Below are 19,483 nucleotides of genomic sequence, written 5' to 3'. Positions count from 1 at the left end.
CTAGGCAGGCTGGATAAGCTCTCTGTGGTGTTAGCTAGGCAGGCTGGATAAGCTCTCTGTGATGTTAGCTAAGCAGGCTGGATAAGCTCTCTGTGGTGTTAGCTAAGCAGGCTGGATAGGCTCTCTATGGTTTTAGCTAAGCAGGCTGGATAGGCTCTCTGTGGTGTTAGTTAGGTAGGTTGGAGACGCTCTTTAAGCTGTGAGCTCTCATTAGACTTTAGAAGAGATGTATATCAGCTAGAGAGTCTGATGGGCAGCATGATTACCCTTCTTTCCCAACTGCATGTCATTATATGGATAATTCATATGAATGTCAATGAGATCAGAAGAAGAGACATCCTCTACATCATAAAACAGTAACTACACGAGATGCAGTCAAAACATTGTTTTGTCAAAATAGACAGTATCTTTCATTTGGACTGCCAGCTATGTGTACTCTTAGTTGACTCATACTATTTAAACAGTAAATCAAGCAACTGTTCCCATTACTACTCTAATATACGTAAGTTCTCTGTGTCTCTGTTTCAGCCTCTGATTACGGCCTGTTTCTCTCTGATGATGATCCCAGAAAAGGAATCTGGTTGGAGTCTGGGAGGACTCTGGATTACTACATGCTCCGGAATGGGGTAAAGCCCAAAATCATAGAGCCCAATCAGACCCCTGGATCACACCTCATTCAGTTCTATTTAAATCTGAAGATGTGTTGAGAAGTCTGTGACTTAGATGTTCTACTTACATACAGATGTTTAGGTGTTCTCTTCTTGGTTTATGTCACATTCCATCAAAGGTACTGCGTCTGATTCACCTCTCCCCTTGTTTCCCAGGATGTCTTGGAGTACAAGAAGAAACAGAGGCCCCAGAAGATCAAGATGCTGGACGGGGCAGTTAAAACTATCATGGTGGATGACTCTAAAACTGTGGGAGAGCTGCTTGTTACCATATGCAGTAGAATAGGTGGGTAAACTCTCTCCAACTGCAATCTAAACCCAGTCAACCAAACCACTAGCCTTAAATTATTAAACCTGGTACTATATTTAACTCACTACCTTACAGTATGGATGCACGCCCCCTAGCTTTCAGAACATAAGAATTAGCTATGGTACTGGCATAGTCCAGGTTTTATATAGATATGTCTGATGGTGTAAAACATATTTTCCTCCTCTGTTAAAATGATGGGTGGTAATTGTGTAGCCATAGACTGTGCTGTCCTCTCCTCTCATGGAGGTGTTTCATTCCAAAGCCATATATTTCAGTTATGCTGGGCTGCCTGTGTCCAAACTCAATTGGGTGAGGAGAATAGAGATGTCTGGTAGATGTCTTTATTGGCTGGTGTTTGTTTAGAGACGGCTTTCTGCTTGGCTTCTCCTCTTCTGAGTTCCCACTTTAGTGTTCTGGCTACTCTCCAGTTTCCCCCACTGTTTTTTCTGGGCAGAGGGAGGTAGAGAGGGAGGACATAGGAGGCAGGGGATGGTTTCTCTAATATGGCACAGCTCAACATGCTGGCTCTGTGTTATAAACGGCTCCATCTCTGAGTTTCCTGGCTGTGTTTCCTCTTCAGGAATCACCAACTACGAGGAGTACTCCCTGCTCCAGGAGGGGTTGGAGGAGAAGAAGGAGGACGGTCATGGGACAGGCACCCTGAAGAAGGACAGGACTCTGCTCCGAGACGAGAGGAAGATGGAAAAGCTCAAAGCCAAGCTCCACACAGACGATGACTGTGAGTTTGAAGAGCACTTCCATAAGAGCACAAAATGTGTTGTTAATTGTCCAATATTACATGCTCCCTGTCAACGCCCCTACCAATGTCTCATTAATAAGCACATGTAAGTCCAGTATCATCTCATTTTAACATGTGCTTTATCTCTAAATTCAAAGTCATAGTACTGTATCAATGTTTAATTATTCTACCACAATGTGACAGAAACAGGAACGTCACCAGGACCCGGCTTTCAGGGCTTTAGCCCCGAATCTTTGGTACTGCTGTGATGGTGTAAAAAATGTTGTATGGTCAACTGAATGAGCCGCTTAGTTCAAGCTGTGATTACATGAAACTCCTGAAGTCATCTAACTGTAATACAGTGGCTTGTGAAAGTATTTACCCTCCTTGGCATTTTTCCTTTTTTTATTGCCTTACAACCTGGAATTAAAATACATTTTTGGGGGGTTTGTATCATTGGATTTACACAACATGCCTACCACTTTGAAGATGCAAAACAAACAAGAAATGAGAACAAAAAACAGAGAACTTGAGCATGCGTAACTATTCACCTCCCCAAAGTCAATACTTTGTAGAGCCACCTTTTGCAGCTATTACAGCTGCAAGTCTCTTGGGGTATGTCTCTATAAGCTTGGCACATCTAGCCACTGGGCTTTTTGCCCATTCTTTAAGGCAAAACTTCTCTAGCTCCTTCAAGTTGGATGGGTTCTGCTGGTGTACAGCAATCTTTAAGTCACACCACAAATTCTCAATTGGATTGAGTTCTGGGCTTTGACTAGGCCATTCAAAGACATTTAAATGTTTCCCATTAAACCACTCAAGTGTTGCTTTAACAGTATGCATAGGGTCATTGTCCTGCTGGAAGGTGAACCTCTGTCCCAGTCTCAAATCTCTGGAAGATTGAAACCAGTTTCCCACATGAATTTCCCTGTATTTAGCGACATCCATCATTCCTTCAATTCTGACCAGTTTCCCAGTCCCTGCCAATGTAAGACATCCCCACAGCATGATGCAACCAACACTATGCTTCACTGTGGGGATGGTGTTCTCGTGGTGATGAGAGGTTTGCGCCAGACAGAGTTTTCTTTGATGGCCAAAAAGCTCAATTTTAGTCTCATCTGACCAGAGTACGTTCTTCCAAATGCCTTTTGGCAAACACCAAACTTGTTTTCTTAATTTTTTTTTCTAAGCAATGTCTTTTTTCAGTCCTCTCTTCCTTAAAGTCCAGCTCTATGGAGTGTACGGCTTAAAGTGGTCCTATGGACATACTCCAATGTCCACTGTGAAGCTTTGCAGCTCCTTCAGGGTTATCTTTGGTCTCTTTGTTTTCTCTCTGATTAATGCCCTCCTTGCCTGGTCTGTGAGTTTTTTGGTTTTTGGTGGGGGGCCCTATCTTGGCGGGTGTGTTGTGGTGCCATATTCTTTACATTTGTTTTATAATGGATTTAATGGTGCTCCGTGGGATGTTCAAAGTTTCAGATATTTTTTTATAACCCAACCCTGATCTTTATTTTTCCACAACTTTGTCCCTGACCTGTTTGGAGAGCTCCTTGGTCTTCATTGTGCCGCTTGCTTGGTGGTGCCCCTTGCTTAGTGGTGTTGCACACTCTGGGGCCTTTCGGAACAGGTATACACTGAGATCATGTGACACTTAGATTGCACACGGTTAGACTTTATTTAACTAATTATGTGACATCTGGTTGCACCAGATCTTATTTAGGGGCTTCCTAGCAAAAGTGGTGAATACATATGCACACACCACTTTTCCGTTTTTTATTTTTTAGAATTATTTGAAACAAGTGTTGTTGTTTTTCATTTCACTTCACCAATTTGGACTATTTTGTGTATGTCCATTACATGAAATCCAAATAAAATCCATTTAAATTACAGGTTGTAATGCAACACAATAGGAAAAATGCGAAGGAGGATGAATAGTTTTGCAAGGCACTGTAAACTGGGGTGTATAGTGTCCTCAGTGGAGTGACACGCCGCCACTTCTCAGAATGGTGCAATGTCTCGCAAGATCACTTAATGTTGAATTAGTGTTCTACATAACAAACCAAATATAATAGCATACAGTGGGGCAAAAAAGTATTTAGTCAGCCACCAATTGTGCAAGTTCTCCCACTTAAAAAGATGAGAGAGGCCTGTAATTTTCATCATAGGTAGACGTCAACTATGACAGACAAAATGAGAAGAAAAAACATCCAGAAAATCACATTGTAGGATTTTTAATGATTTTTTTTGCAAATTATGGGGGAAAATAAGTATTTGGTCAATAACAAATGTTTATCTCAATACTTTGTTATATACCCTTTGTTGGCAATGACAGAGGTCAAACATTTTCTGTAAGTCTTCACAAGGTTTTCTGCATTCCTCCATGCAGATCTCCTCTAGAGCAGTGATGTTTTGGGGCTGTTGCTGGGCAACACGGACTTTCAACTCCCTCCAAAGGTTTTCTATGGGGTTGAGATCTGGAGACTTGCTAGGCCACTCCAGGACCTTGAAATGCTTCATACGAAGCCACTCCTTCGTTGCCCTGGCGGTGTGTTTGGGATCATTGTCATGCTGAAAGACCCAGCCACATTTCATCTTCAATGCCCTTGCTGATGGAAGGAGGTTTTCACTCAAAATCTCACGATACATGGCCCCATTCATTCTTTGCTTTACACGGATCAGTCGTCCTGGTCCCTTTGCAGAAAAACAGCCCCAAAGCATGATGTTTCCACCCCCATGCTTCACAGTAGGTATGGTGTTCTTTGGATGCAACTCAGCAGTCTTTGTCCTCCAAACACGACGAGTCGAGTCTTTACCAAAAAGTTATATTTTGGTTTCATCTGACCATATGACATTCTCCCAATCTTCTTCTGGATCATCCAAATGCTCTCTAGCAAACTTCAGATGGGCCAGGACATGTACTGGCTTAAGCAGCGGGACACGTCTGGCACTGCAGGATTTGAGTCCCTGGCGGCGTAGTGTGTTACTGATGGTAGGCTTTGTTACTTTGGTCCCAGCTCTCTGCAGGTCATTCACTAGGTCCCCCCGTGTGGTTCTGGGATTTTTGCTCACCGTTCTTGTGATCATTTTGACCCCACGGGTGAGATCTTGCGTGGAGCCCCAGATCAAGGGAGATTATCAGTGGTCTTGTATGCCTTCCATTTCCTAATAATTGCTCCCACAGTTGATTTCTTCAAACCATGCTGCTTACCTATTGCAGATTCAGTCTTCCCAGCCTGGTGCAGGTCTACAATTTTGTTTCTGGTGTCCTTTGACAGCTCTTTGGTCTTGGCCATAGTGGAGTTTGGAGTGTGACTGTTTGAGGTTGTGGACAGGTGTCTTTTATACTGATAACAAGTTCAAACAGGTGCCATTAATACAGGTAACGAGTGGAGGACAGAGGAGCCTCTTAAAGAAGTTGTTACAGGTCTGTGATAGCCAGAAATCTTGCTTGTTTGTTGGTGACCAAATACTTATTGAATACATTGCAAATAAATTCATTAAAAATCTTACAATGTGATTTTTTTTTTCTCATTTTGTCTGTCATAGTTGAAGTGTACCTATGATGAAAATTACAGGCCTCTCATCTCTTTAAGGGGGAGAACTTGCACAATTGGTGGCTGACTAAATACTTTTTTGCCCCACTGTCGATAGTTAAGATACTGTTAGACCAAAAACACCACATCATTTCTTGTGAGGATGATTGTGCTTTATTTATTATTATTTTTTATCTCATTAGGACAGAACTCAACAGCACACATCATATGCTTTGATTGAAACAAAATCCAGGTGGCTGTGTTTAACGCCATCTGCTCTAAAATTAAATTAAACATTAGTTAGGCTACTTAGCCTACATCATTCAAGAAGGTCGAAATGCATTTTCCCATGAAATTGATTTGGATCAAATGGTTGGCATGCATGCAGCATGGACTTTTCACCTGTAAAACATGAAGAATTATCATTCACAATTGTCAGTGATGATTGCCTAATGTATAATTAGGTAGGCCTAATTTGATGTTTTAGGATTTTTTTTAAATATAGCTTTTTTTATTGAGCCACTTCTGTGTAGGCACTTCTTAGCTGTGTGCTTAGGGTCACTATCCTGTTGGAAGGTGATCCTCCACTCCAGTCTGTTGTCCTGCGCGCTCTGGAGCAGGTTTGCTTTAAGGATCTCTCTGTACTTTGCTCCGTTCATCTTTCCCTCAATCCTGACTAGTCTCCCAGTCCCTGCAGCTGAAAAATATGCCCACAGCATGATGCTGCCAGCATCATGCTTTACCATAGGAATGGTGCCTGGATTTCTCCGGACGTGACGGTTGGTATTTGGGCCAAAGAGTTCAATCTTGGTTTCATCAGACCCGAGAATCTTTTTTCTCATGGTTTGAGAGTCCTTTAGGTGTCTTTTGGCAAACTCCAAGTGGGCTGTCAGGTGACTTTTACTGAGAAGTGGCTAACGTCGGGCCACTCTACCATAAATGCCTGGTTGGTGGAGTGCTGCAGATATGGTTTCCAAATCATGTCCAATCAATTGAATTTACCACTGGTGGCTCCAATCAAATTGAAGAAACATCTCAAGGATGATCAATTGAAACAGGATGCACCTATGCACCTATGTCAGTAAGGTAGTTCTACAAACCGGTTTTCACTGTCATTATGGGGTATTATGTGTAGATTGATGAGAAAAGTAAATGTAATACATTTTAGAATAAGGCTGTAATGTAACAGAATGTGTGAAAGGGAAGGGGTCTGAATACTTTCTGAATGCACTGTAGCTGTAACCATTGTTGGATTCTTTGACTTACTGTATTTATTATTTTGTAATTGCAGGCTAGGCTACTTGCTGATACATTATTTAAAATATTATTGTAACAGTAGGCCTACCTACACAATAACCTCATATGGGATTTCTGACCACAATCCATTGAATTATTAATAAGAAGTGTTGATTATTTGGCCTTGGAGAGCACAGCGCATGGAAGAAAACCTAGCACCACAGGAAAGGGTGCCGGAGGTGTTGCAGATAAATGTAAATAAATGTACCAAATTATATAATTACTCCAATCTCTACAGAAATAAATGAAATCATTGAAAATACTACACCGGAGAGCATCATTTTGCCAGAGAGGGTCAGTAGCTTAAAAAAAATCCTGTATATTGTATTTTGTCACTTAAACGCATACTGTATGCCTACAGTCGGGAATCCTGCCATTGGGCAGCCTGCGCCGCAAATATATTAAACAGCTGTTGCCAGCAATGTCAAGTTATGGCTGTCAATGTGGATGTCAATGAACAGCAGGCAGCAGCTAATAGGTCTTTTGCAATATTTCCAAATGCAATTGCAGAAGACATTTAAGTGAGTGCCGCTGGAAAGTTGCTGGACTATAATTTCCTCCTCATATTGTAGGTTTAAGATCAGTGAATCCACTCTTTTCATTGGCTGTTGGTTACATCTAAGATGTTTGGCCGTTGATTTTATTGATCTCAGTATGTCAATATCAGAATAGCTTGTTATTTTATGTGGTATATATTTTTTTTTTATTGTATTGTCAGTCATGTAAAATTAACGTTGGATTGCAGGAAATTATTTGAGAAAATACTACTTTTGTCTCGGGCCATTAAACCCCTCAGCCCCTGGACTTCAGGACTGAACCCTGAATGTTACGAAACTCTGACGGCCCTGGACAGAGGTTGTATTTGGAAAAGTTTGAATTCATAAATCATCTTCAAAATGTCTCCTTATTCTCAGCAGAACAGTATGCAAATTACTGCCCTCGTGTTTAGTCAAACTTCACTTGGTGATTAGTTTTTGAGAGATAAAAAGTTAATTTTTGCCCTGTAATTTAAATCTGCTTGTCTAGACCCATCTGCTTTATTTGACTGTCAGCATGCCTAATCCCAGTAGCAGAAGTGTATGTTTCTCTGTATACATATTGTACAATATCAGTCAAAAGTTTGGACACACCTACTCATTCAAGGGCTTTTCTTTATTGCTACTATTTACTACATTGTAGAATAATAGTGAAGACATCAAAACGATGAAATAACACATGGAATCATGTAGTAACCCAACAAAAATTTAAACAAATCTAAATATGTTTTATATTTGAGATTTTTCAAAGTAGCCACCCTTTGTCTTGATGACAGCTTTGCATACTTTTGGCATTCTCTCAACCAGCTTCATGAGGCTGTCACCTGGAATGCATTTCAATTAACAGGAGTGCCTTGTTAAAATTTAATTTGTGGAATTTATTTCCTTCTTAATGCGTTTGAGCAAATCAGTTGTGTTGTGACAAGGTAGAGGTGGTATACAGAAGATAGGCCTATTTGGTAAAAGACCAAGTTCATATTATGGCAAGAACAGCTCATTACTTTAAGACATGAAGGTCAGTCAATACATCACATTTCAAGAACTTTAACATTTCTTCAAGTGCAGTCGCAAAAACCATCAGGTGCTATGATGAAGCTGACTCTCATGAGGACCGCCACAGGAAAGAAGACCCAGCGTCATTAGTTACCAGCCTCAGAAATTGCAGCCCAAGTAAATGCTTCACAGTGTTCAAGTAACAGACACATCTCACCATCAACTGTTCAGAGGAGACTGTGAATCAGGCCTTCATGGTCGAATAGCTGCAAAGAAACTACTACTGAAAGACACCAATAAGAAGAAGAGACTTGTTTGGGCCAAGAAACACGAGTAAATCAAATCATCAAATCAAATTTTATTTGTCACCAACACATGGTTAGCAGATGTTAATGCGAGTGTAGCGAAATGCTTGTGCTTCCAGTTCCGACAATGCAGTAATAACCAACAAGTAATCTAACTAACAATTCCAAAACTAATATCTTATACACAGTGTAAAAGGATAAAGAATATGTACATAAAGATATGAATGAGTGATGGTGCAGAGCAGCATAGGCAAGATACAGTAGATGGTATCGAGTACAGTATATACATATGAGATGAGTATGTAAACAAAGTGGCATAGTTAAAGTGGCTAGTGATACATGTATTACATAAGGATGCAGTAGATGATATAGAGTACAGTATATACGTATACATATGAGATGAATAATGTAGGGTATGTAAACATTATATTAGGTAGCATTGTTTAAAGTGGCTAGTGATATATTTTATATCCTTTCCCATCAATTCCCATTATTGAAGTGGCTGGAGTTGAGTCAGTGTGTTGGCAGCAGCCACTCAATGTTAGTGGTTGCTGTTTAACAGTCTGATGGCCTTGAGATAGAAGCTGTTTTTCAGTCTCTCGGTCCCAGCTTTGATGCACCTGTACTGACCTCACCTTCTGGATGATAGCGGGGTGAACAGGCAGTGGCTCGGGTGGGTGTTGTCCTTGATGATCTTTATGGCCTTCCTGTAACATCGGGTGGTGTAGGTGTCCTGGAGGGCAGGTAGTTTGCCCCCGGTGATACGTTGTGCAGACCTCACTACCCTCCGGTTGTGGGCGGGATAAAGCCCGCCAGGACGCTCTCGATTGTGCATCTGTAGAAGTTTGTGAGTTTTTTTGGGGAGAAGCCGAATTTCTTCAGCCTCCTGAGGTTGAAGAGGCGCTGCTGCGCCTTCTTCACGATGCTGTCTGTGTGAGTGGACCAATTTAGTTTGTCTGTGATGTGTATGCCGAGGAACTTAAAACTTACTACCCTCTCCACTACTGTTCCATCGATGTGGATAGGGGGGTGTTCCCTCTGCTGTTTCCTGAAGTCCACAATCATCTCCTTAATTTTGTTGACGTTGAGTGTGAGGTTATTGTCCTGACACCACACTCCGAGGGCCCTCACCTCCTCCCTGTAGGCCGTCTCGTCGTTGTTGGTAATCAAGCCTACCACTGTTGTGTCGTCCGCAAACTTGATGATTGAGTTGGAGGCGTGCATTGCCGCGCAGTCGTGGGTGAACAGGGAGTACAGGAGAGGGCTCAGAACGCACCCTTGTGGGGCCCCAGTGTTGAGGATCAGCGGGGTGGAGATGTTGTTGCCTACCCTCACCACCTGGGGGGGCCCGTCAGGAAGTCCAGTACCCAGTTGCACAGGGCGGGGTCGAGACCCAGGGTCTCGAGCTTGATAACGGGCTTGGAGGGTACTATGGTGTTAAATGCCGAGCTGTAGTCGATGAACAGCATTCTCACATAGGTATTCCTCTTGTCCAGATGGGTTAGGGCAGTGTGCAGTGTGGTTGAGATTGCGTCGTCTGTGGACCTATTTGGGCGGTAAGCAAATTGGAGTGGGTCTAGGGTGTCAGGTAGGGTGGAGGTGATATGGTCCTTGACTAGTCTCTCAAAGCACTTCATGATGACGGAAGTGAGTGCTATGGGGTGGTAGTTGTTTAGCTCAGTTACCTTAGCTTTCTTGGGAACAGGAACAATGGTGGCCCTCTTGAAGCATATGGGAACAGCAGACTGGTATAGGGATTGATTGAATATGTCCGTAAACACACCAGCCAGCTGGTCTGCGCATGCTCTGAGGGCGCGCCTGGGGATGCCGTCTGGGCCTGCAGCCTTGCGAGGGTCAACACGTTTAAATGTTTTACTCACCTCGGCTGCAGTGAAGGAGAGACCGCATGTTTCCGTTGCAGGCCGTGTCAGTGGCACTGTATTGTCCTCAAAGCGGGCAAAAAAGTTATTTAGTCTGCCTGGGAGCAAGACATCCTGGTCCGTGACTGAGCTGGATTTCATCTTGTAGTCCGTGATTGACTGTAGACCCTGCCACATACCTCTTGTGTCTGAGCCGTTGAATTGAGATTCTACTTTGTCTCTATACTGACGCTTAGCTTGTTTGATAGCCTTGCGGAGGGAATAGCTGCACTGTTTGTATTCGGTCATGTTACCAGTCACCTTGCTCTGATTAAAAGCAGTGGTTCGCGCTTTCAGTTTCACGCGAATGCTGCCATCAATCCACGGTTTCTGGTTAGGGAATGTTTTAATCGTTGCTATGGGAACGACATCTTCAACGCATGTTCTAATGAACTCGCACACCGAATCAGCGTATTCGTCAATGTTGTTGCCTGACGCAATACGAAACATGTCCCAGTCCACGTGACGAAAGCAGTCTTGGAGTGTGGAATCAGCTTGGTCGGACCAGCGTTGGACAGACCTCAGCGTGGGAGCTTCTTGTTTTAGTTTCTGTCTGTTGGCAGGATCAGCAAAATGGAGTCGTGGTTAGCTTTTCCGAAAGGGGGGCGGGGCAGGGCCTTATATGCGTCGCGGAAGTTAGAATAACAGTGATCCAAGGTTTTGCCAGCCCTGGTGGTGCAATCGATATGCTGATACATTTTAGGGAGTCTTGTTTTCAGATTAGCCTTGTTAAAATCCCCAGCAACAATGAATGCAGCCTCAGGATGTATGGATTCCAGTTTGCAAAGAGTCAAATAAAGTTCGTTCAGAGCCATCGATGTGTCTGCTTGGGGGGGAATATATACGGCTGTGATTATATTCGAAGAGAATTCTCTTGGTAGATAATGCGGTCTACGTTTGATTGTGAGGAATTCTAAATCAGGTGAACAGAAGGATTTGAGTTCCTGTATGTTTCTGTGATCACACCACGTCTCGTTAGCCATACGCCCCCGACACTCTTCTTACCAGAAAGGTGTTTGTTTCTGTCGGCGCAATGTGTGGAGAAACCCGCTGGCTGCACCGCATCCGAGAGCGTCTCTCCAGTGAGCCATGTTTCCGTGAAGCAAAGAACGTTAGTCTCTGATGTCCCTCTGGAATGCTTCCCTTGCTCGGATTTCATCAACCTTGTTGTCAAGAGACTGGACATTGGAGAGAAGAATGCTAGGAAGTGGGGCACGATGTGCCCGTCTCCGTAGTCTGACCAGAAGACCGCCTCGTTTCCCTCTTTTACGAAGTCGTTTTTTGGGTCGCCGGCTGGGATCCATTCCGTTGTCCTGGTTGAAAGGCAGAACACAGGATCCGCTTCGCGAAAGTCATATTCTTGGTCGTACTGATGGTGAGTTGACGCTGATCTTATATTCAGTAGTTCTTCTCGACTGTATGTAATGAAACCTAAGATGACCTGGGGTACTAATGTAAGAAATAACACGTAAAAAAACAAAAAACTGCATAGTTTCCTAGGAACGCGAAGTTAGGCGGCCATCTCTGTCGGCACCGGAAGTTAAGGACATTAGACCGGTGGACATCGGTACTTTAGTCTGATGAGTCCAAATTTGAGATTTCTGGTTCCAACCACCGTGTCTTCATGAGAAGCAGAGTAGGTGAACGGATGATCTCTGCATGTGTGGTTCCCCCCGTGAACCATGGAGGAGGAGTGATGGTGTCGGGGTGCTTTGCTGGTGACACTGTCTGTGATTTATTTAGAATTCAAGGCACACTTAACCAGCATGGCTACCACAGCATTCAGTAGCAATATGCCATCCCATCTGGTTTGCGCTTAGTGGGACTATATCATTTGTTTTTCAACAGGACAATGACCCAACACACCTCTAGGCTGTGTAAGGGCTATTTGACCAAGAAGGATAGTGGAGTGCTGCATCAGATGACTTGGCCTCCACAATCACCTGACCTCAACCCAATTGAGATGGTTTGGGATGAGATGGACCACAGGGTGAAGGAAAAGCAGACAATAAGTACTCGGCATCTGTGGGAACTCCTTAGACTGTTGGAAAAGCATTCCAGGTGAATCTGGTTGAGAGAATGCCAGAGTGTGCTAAGCTGTCAAGGCAAAGTGTGGCTACTTTGAAGAATCTCAAATATATTTTGATTTGTTTAACACTTTTGTGGTTACTACATGATTCCATATATGTTATTTAACAGTTTTGATGTCTTCACCATTATTCTACAATGTAGAAAATAGCAGCAATAAAGAAAAACCCTTGAATGAGTAGGTGTGTCCAAACATTTCACTGGTACTGTAGGTGAATGTGTTTTTTTTCTGTTGTCAGTGAACTGGCTGGACCACAGCCGGACGTTCAGAGAGCAGGGGGTGGAGGAGAGTGAGATGCTGCTGCTCAGACGCAAGTTCTTCTACTCCGACCAGAATGTGGACTCACGAGACCCTGTCCAGCTCAACCTTCTCTATGTACAGGTCAGACCCCCTCTTTCTCTCTCTCTATGCTCATTGCTGCCTGGCATACAGTAATACAGCTGTAATAAACTAGCCTCCTCAATTCTGCTCTACTCTTCCCTCCCCTGACTCTTCATGTACTCCTTCGGTCAATAAAACAGACATCATCACAAACAAAGCTGAATCTCCTGCCCAAGGCTATGGGGCTGTAGCTCCTATGCAGCGTTCTGTCCTACATCCTTGCTGGTACTGTTGCATCACAAGCTCGCTGGCTTATGCAGCTTTGATGGTACTGCAGTTCTCAGAGGATGAGCTGGGCCTGGCTTACAGGGGTATGTGAATGTGGATCACAGACAGGCAATCTTATGTTGCTGTGCTGTGGGGATTGGGTCAACCTTGCAAGGCTGGTTGTACACTACAGTGTTGTTCTACACTACAGTGTGGATGGAGTTGGAGTAAGAGAGAGGGCTGCTGACACAGGGAGTACCCTGGGGGGGGGGGGTCAGCTGAGCCTGCACTACACCAGGCATGCTTTGCTCACTGCACACCTCACTGCATCCACATTAGCTTCCCCTGCCTTGAGATTGAGAGGAGGGCTCCCCGCTGACACCTGGACTCACAGAGGAACATTCTATGCACGGTACTGTACACATATACAGTTGAAGTCAGAAGTTTACATACATCTTGGCCAAATACATTTAAACTCAGGTTTTCACCATTCCTAACATTTAATCCTAGTGACAATTCCCTGTGTTAAGACAGTTAGGATCACCCCTTTATTTTAAGAATATGAAATGTCAGAATGATAGTAGAGAGAATTATTTATTTCAGTTTTTATTTCTTTCATCACATTCCCAGTGGGTTAGAAGTTTACATACACTCACTTAGTATTTGGTAGCATTGCCTTGAAATGTTTTAACTTGGGTCAAATGTTTTGGGTAGCCTTCCACAATATATCCACATCATTTTCCTGCCTCATAATGCCATCTATTTTGTGATGTGCACTAGTCCCTCCTGCAGCAAAGCACCCCACAACATGATGCTGCCACCCCCGTGCTTCACGGTTAGGATGGTGTTCTTCGGGCTTGCAAGCCTCCCCCTTTTTCCTCCAAACATAACGATGGTCATTATGGCCAAACAGATCTATTTTTGTTTCATCAGACCAGAGGACATTTCTCCAAAAAGTATGATCTTTGTCCCCATGTGCAGTTGCAAACCGTAGTCTGTCTTTTTTATGGCGGTGTATATATACGGTATACACATATATACCACCATAAATACACATGCACGCATGCGCGCACACACACACACACACACACACACACACACACACACACACACACACACACACACACACACACACACACACTCAGACACCTACATAAATACTGTACTGTACATCCATTGTGAACTCCCTCCTTGTCTTACATGCTGCATCCGAGTTACAGTCCATAAATACATCTATAGTTAACACTATCCATTCTCCCTATCCTCCCTTCACTCTTTTATCTCTCTCTCTTGCCCTGACTCCTTCCCTCTCTCCCTCTCTCTGTTTTTTTTCCTCACGCCCTCTCAATCCCATAAAAATTATGACACACCCACACCCGCTTACTCTGGCATACATTGCAGTGTTCCATCATGCATTCCCTTCTCTCACAAACACAAGCCTGTATTCTTTCTCACAAAAACACATTTCCTTCCTCTAGCTATTTGTCCTTTTTCTCCTCTTGCTGCCTTCCCCTCCCTTTCTTGTTTTCACTCAGTCACACACACAGAAGCACGCAGACACACATACATACACACACACTCACACATGCTGATCAGAGGCCCCCCCCCCCAGATGGTGTTGCCTCAGACTCCAGTGACTCTAATTTGTCACAATATTAAAAAGGCCTGACAGAGCAAGAAGAGAGGGAGCATTCTCTGGCTGGAACACACCCCAGGCCCCACATCCACTCTCTCACTCCTTCCTTCCAAGACTTCTCCCTCTGCAGTGCTCTCAGATGCGTCTAAGGAACATGACCGTACTACACATGCTTCTTGTCAATGTCTCTATTCTGCTATGATGGAATAGTCCTCATTCACCATGCAACCATTACCATAGGAGACTGACTTAGTAGGTTCATTTAGTGAGTGTAGTATTATAGTATCATCCCTGGCATTCTTTAGGGAGAGCCTCTTAGTGATGAGCCCCAATGTTTATTAATGATGTGCAGCTTCCATGATCTCATCCGCTCCCCTCCACCCAGCGGGGTTCTCCAGCAGTTACAGCCCCAGCATTCATAACCAGACACCAGACAATCCACTCCTTTCACACATCTATCTACTCCACTACTACAGGAAATACAGCGCCATAGCAACAACCTTTGTGTTGAGTTGGGCGGTATCCACATTTCCACATCTTCATACTGTTCCTGCACACGAGTGGCACCATTTCTTTCCAATGTATTATTGAAATCTTTGTTATGCTAGAAAATGCTAGCAAAGTACTAACTAATTTTCATTGTGGACACGAGCTAAATGCTAATGAATGCCCACAAATAACTATTTCAAAAGGCTTTACTCACACTTGCCAAGTACCTCAACTCCTTGTTGAACACAGATTATAGTTTTTTTAATTACCCTCTGACTCCTTCGAGTCGCTAAGCGGTGATAATAAAATAAAATAAAGTCAATTCTTAAATCCTTACCATGTACCTATATTTGTCATCTGTTGTTGTGTGCCTTTCTTTGCTCAAATCCATACTTTTTAATAAAATGCTAATCAAATTCAACCACTGACTGTTTCCTTGAGATTCAATTGGCACAACTTAGAGCAACAGCAATGAGAAAACAGTCGGTGGTTCTATTTGATTAACTTTTTCTTCAAATGTATGGATTTCAGCACTTGGCAATACTCACATTTAATCCAGAGGTGGATTGAGTGTCTCTGCTGTAACCAATAAGCTTAAATATTCTAAGCTAGCCACCGAACATTATAGCTTGCAAGTTAGCAAACCAAATGCGTAGAGCCCTGTGCTAGAGAAAATGTATTTAGCACATCTAAGATAGTTAAGTTTATAGTTATAAGATATTTAGCTGGCAGACATTAATAGTGACTTTCAAGTGTATCTTGATCACCTCTTGTGCTGATCAACAGTGGATCGGCACGTTTGCGCCATGTACTTTTTGTAAACAAACATTCCATTTTTTGTGAGATGACATAATGAAAATCCTACCATCGGTACTTCAAAGTACGAGGTATATGGTAAGTACGTTATACCATCCAAGCCTAGTTTTGTCCCCCTTTTCATCAGAGCTTCAGTTTCTTGATTGTTCTTGTATGTAGAGTCTCATCTAAATGCAGTATATGTGTAACCAATCCAGTCTACACACGTTCTAAACAGAATATCCATGTGTTTTGCTGTGGCATGGAGGTCCTTGTTATTGATTTTCCTATTGAGTTGTTATCTGGTTAGTCAGGCAATTTACGGTGGTATGAATTAGGCAATTATCTCATTGTCAGCGTTTGTTCATTGCTGTAATATTCCCCCCAGGTTAATGGTGGAACTCTCTAGGGTACAGTAGTAGACTGATTGACATTAGTGCTAACAGAGAGTGAGGTATGTTGAGCTATGTTTTGCATTCAGCATTACTACTTCAAGGGAAATATAGTATTCTATCAAACAAAGATATCTACATATATTTCAGAATGTTGTGTATCCCTGGAAATAAAATCTGAATTTATATAAACATAATAGTTTCGAAAACATAGCTGGTCCAAACAAAGTGGTTATGGGGTAAGTTGAGCATAGACACAGGGTAAGTGGGTGATGGTGTCCTTTGACAGTGGATGATGGTGCTGGTAGGTCAAAGTTTAGTTAATGAAATGGGGGTGTGGTATGTTGTATTTCTCAAATGCATGCCTACATTCAGATACACACTGAGTGTATAAAACAGTAGTCATTTAGGCAGGTTACCTTCAATTCCTGTGCCAAAGAACACTATGGTGGTCTGCTTGAAGCATGTTGCTATTGCAGACTCGGCCAGGGAGAGGTTGAAAATGTCAATGAAGACACTTACCAGTTGGTCCGCGCATGCTTTGAGTACACGTCCTGTTAATCCGTCTTGCCCCGCTGCTTTGTGAATGTTGACCTGTTAAGGTCTTGCTCACATCGGCTACCGAGAGCGTTATCACACAGTCATCCAGAACAGCTGGTGCTCAGTGTTGCTTGCCTTGAAGCAAGCATAAAAGGCATTTAGCTCATCTGGTAGGCTCGCGTCACTGGGCAGCTCACTTCTGGGTTTCCCTTTGTAGTCCCTAATAATTTTGTAGTCCGTAAAAGCCCTGCCACATCAGAGCCGGTGTAGTAGGTTTCAATCTTAATCCTGTATTGACACTTTGCTTGTTTGATGGATTGTCTGAGGGCATAGCGGGATTTCTTACAAGTGTCCGGATTAGTGTCCCGCTCCTTGAAAGCTTCAGCTCTGGCCTTTAGCTCAATGCGGATGTTGCCTGTATTCCTTAGCTTCTGTTTGGGATGTGTACGTACAGTCACTGTGGGGACGACGTCGCCGATGCACTTATTGATGAAGCCGATGACTGAGGTGGTCCCGGAACATATTCCAGTCTGTGCTAGCAAAACAATCCTGTAGTAGCATCCAGGTCATCTGACCACTTCCGTATTGAGAGTCACTGGTACTTCCTGCTTTAGTTTTTGCTTGTAAACAGGAATCAGGAGGATATAATTATGGTCAGATTTGCCAAATGGAGGGCGGGGGCGAGCTTTGTATGCATCTCTGGGTGTGGAGTAAAGGTGGTCTAGAGCTTTGTTTCCTCTGGTTGCATATGTGACATGCTGGTAAAAATTTGGTTAAACTATTTTTAAGTTTGACTGCAATAAAGTCCCCAGCCACTAGGAGCGCCACTTCTGGATGAGCATTTTGTTGTTTTCTTATGGCCTTATAGAGTTGGTTGAGTGCGGTCTTAGTGCCAGCATCGGTCTTTGGTGGTAAATATAATGCTACGAATAATATAGATGAGAACTCTCTTGGTAGGTAGTGGGGTCTACAGCTTATCATAAGGTTCTCTACCTCAGGTGAGCAATACCTTGAGACTTATTTAATATTAGACATCGCGCAACAGCTGTTATTGACAAATAGACACCCCCCTGCCCCTCGTCTTACCAGACATAGCTTCTTCTCTGTTATCCATGTTGTCGTTCAGCCACGACTCAGTGAAACATAAGATATTCGTTTTTAATGTCCCATTGTTTGGATAATTGTAGGTCATCAATTTTATCTTCCAATGATTGCATGTTAGCCAGTAGAACAGATGGCAGTGGGAGTTTACTCTCTCGCCTACGGATTCTTAGAAGGCAGCCAAACCTGCGCCCCTTTTCCTTCGTCTTTTCTTCACGCAAATGACGGGGATTTGGACCTGTTCCCAGGAAAGCAGTATATCCTTCTTGTCGGACGCGTTAAAGGAAAAAGCTTCTTACAGTTCGTGGTGAGTAATCGCTGTTCTGATGGCCAGAAGTTATTTTTGGGTCATAAGAGACGGTAGCAGCAACATTATGTACAAAATAAGTTACTAACAATGCAAAAACCTAACAAAATAGCATAGTTGGTTAGGAGGATGTAAAACATTCAGGAGACAGGTTAATGAAGGATTTGTAAGCCTTGAAACATGGATTGTATAAGTGTACCGTTCAGAGGGTGAATGGGCAAGACAAAATATTTAAGTGACTTTGAACGGGGTATGGTAGTAGATGCCAGGCGCACGGTTTGTGTCAAGAACTGTAGAGTCCACGCTCTTTGAGGCCACTAAGCCCATGAAACTGGTCCGCAAGATGGTTAATATTATGCTAAGCAAATTCCATGTCATCAGATAAGACCTTGTGTACCTCTGATATTCTATCATAGCCTCTCTTTCACACAGGTACATGTTCGTTTTCTTTTTTTGTCAGTGTCATTCAGTAAAACAAAAATGCATCCCTTGCTGCTGCTCAAATGGGCTTCTTCCCTTCTCTCACTTCCTTGGCTGCTCTCTCAAGAACCTCAAGGGGAGCTAAACCCCAGCTTGTTTTACGTTTGTATTCACAGCGCATGATGATGTATGCTCTGTCAATAAAAATGTATGACACATTGCCAAAAAATACTATTATGCAACAAAATGTAATAATCATTTATATGGGGAATGGTGGCCATTGGCTCAATGCTAGAGGGCAGATAGCTCCACCCATATGGATCGCGAAAGAGCGAGCCACGGAGAGAGAGCGAGCCACGGAGAGAGAGCGAGCCACGGAGAGAGAGCGAGCCACGGAGAGAGAGCAAGCCACGGAGAGAGAGCGAGCCACGGAGAGAGAGCGAGCCACGGAGAGCCAGCAAGAGAGAGAGCCATTGAGAGCCAGCAAGAGAGAGAGCCATTGAGAGCCAGCAAGAGAGAGAGCCAGCGAGCACCACCGAGGGAGAGGGAGCCAGTGCGAGAGAGAGAGCAGAATTAGGCCGATACATGCTAATGATCAAAATCCAGAAAAGAGACGTTAAATTCTACACCACCGAAAAGGAACCGATTCCCAAACCTTCCATAAACTCCCATATCTACTGGGAGAGATATCTGTGTTCCATCACAGTAGCAAGATTTGTGACCTGTTGGCACAAGAAAAGGTCAACCAGTGAAGAACAATTACCATTGTAAATAGAACCCAAACCTGTTTAACTATTTGCACATCGTTACAACACTGTATATAGACA

General features: G+C 43.3%; 1 protein-coding gene across 3 annotated transcripts in view; it reads left to right on the top strand.

Annotated features, from left to right (window-relative positions):
- Positions 1-19,483, top strand: part of LOC135524388 (talin-2-like) — a 152,347-nt gene that overhangs the window by 68,535 nt on the left and 64,329 nt on the right. For all 3 annotated transcript variants that reach the window (XM_064951882.1, XM_064951881.1, XM_064951883.1), the window contains 4 exons: positions 529-626; positions 825-954; positions 1,559-1,717; positions 12,627-12,769. In XM_064951882.1, coding sequence (XP_064807954.1) covers positions 529-626; positions 825-954; positions 1,559-1,717; positions 12,627-12,769 — 530 coding nt within the window. The remainder of the gene's footprint in view (positions 1-528; positions 627-824; positions 955-1,558; positions 1,718-12,626; positions 12,770-19,483) is intronic.

Source organism: Oncorhynchus masou, chromosome 31, assembly GCF_036934945.1.
Source record: "Oncorhynchus masou masou isolate Uvic2021 chromosome 31, UVic_Omas_1.1, whole genome shotgun sequence".
Classification (NCBI taxonomy): domain Eukaryota; kingdom Metazoa; phylum Chordata; class Actinopteri; order Salmoniformes; family Salmonidae; genus Oncorhynchus; species Oncorhynchus masou.
The sequence above is the reverse complement of the archived record's forward strand: the minus strand, read 5'-3'. Positions and strand labels throughout refer to the sequence as shown.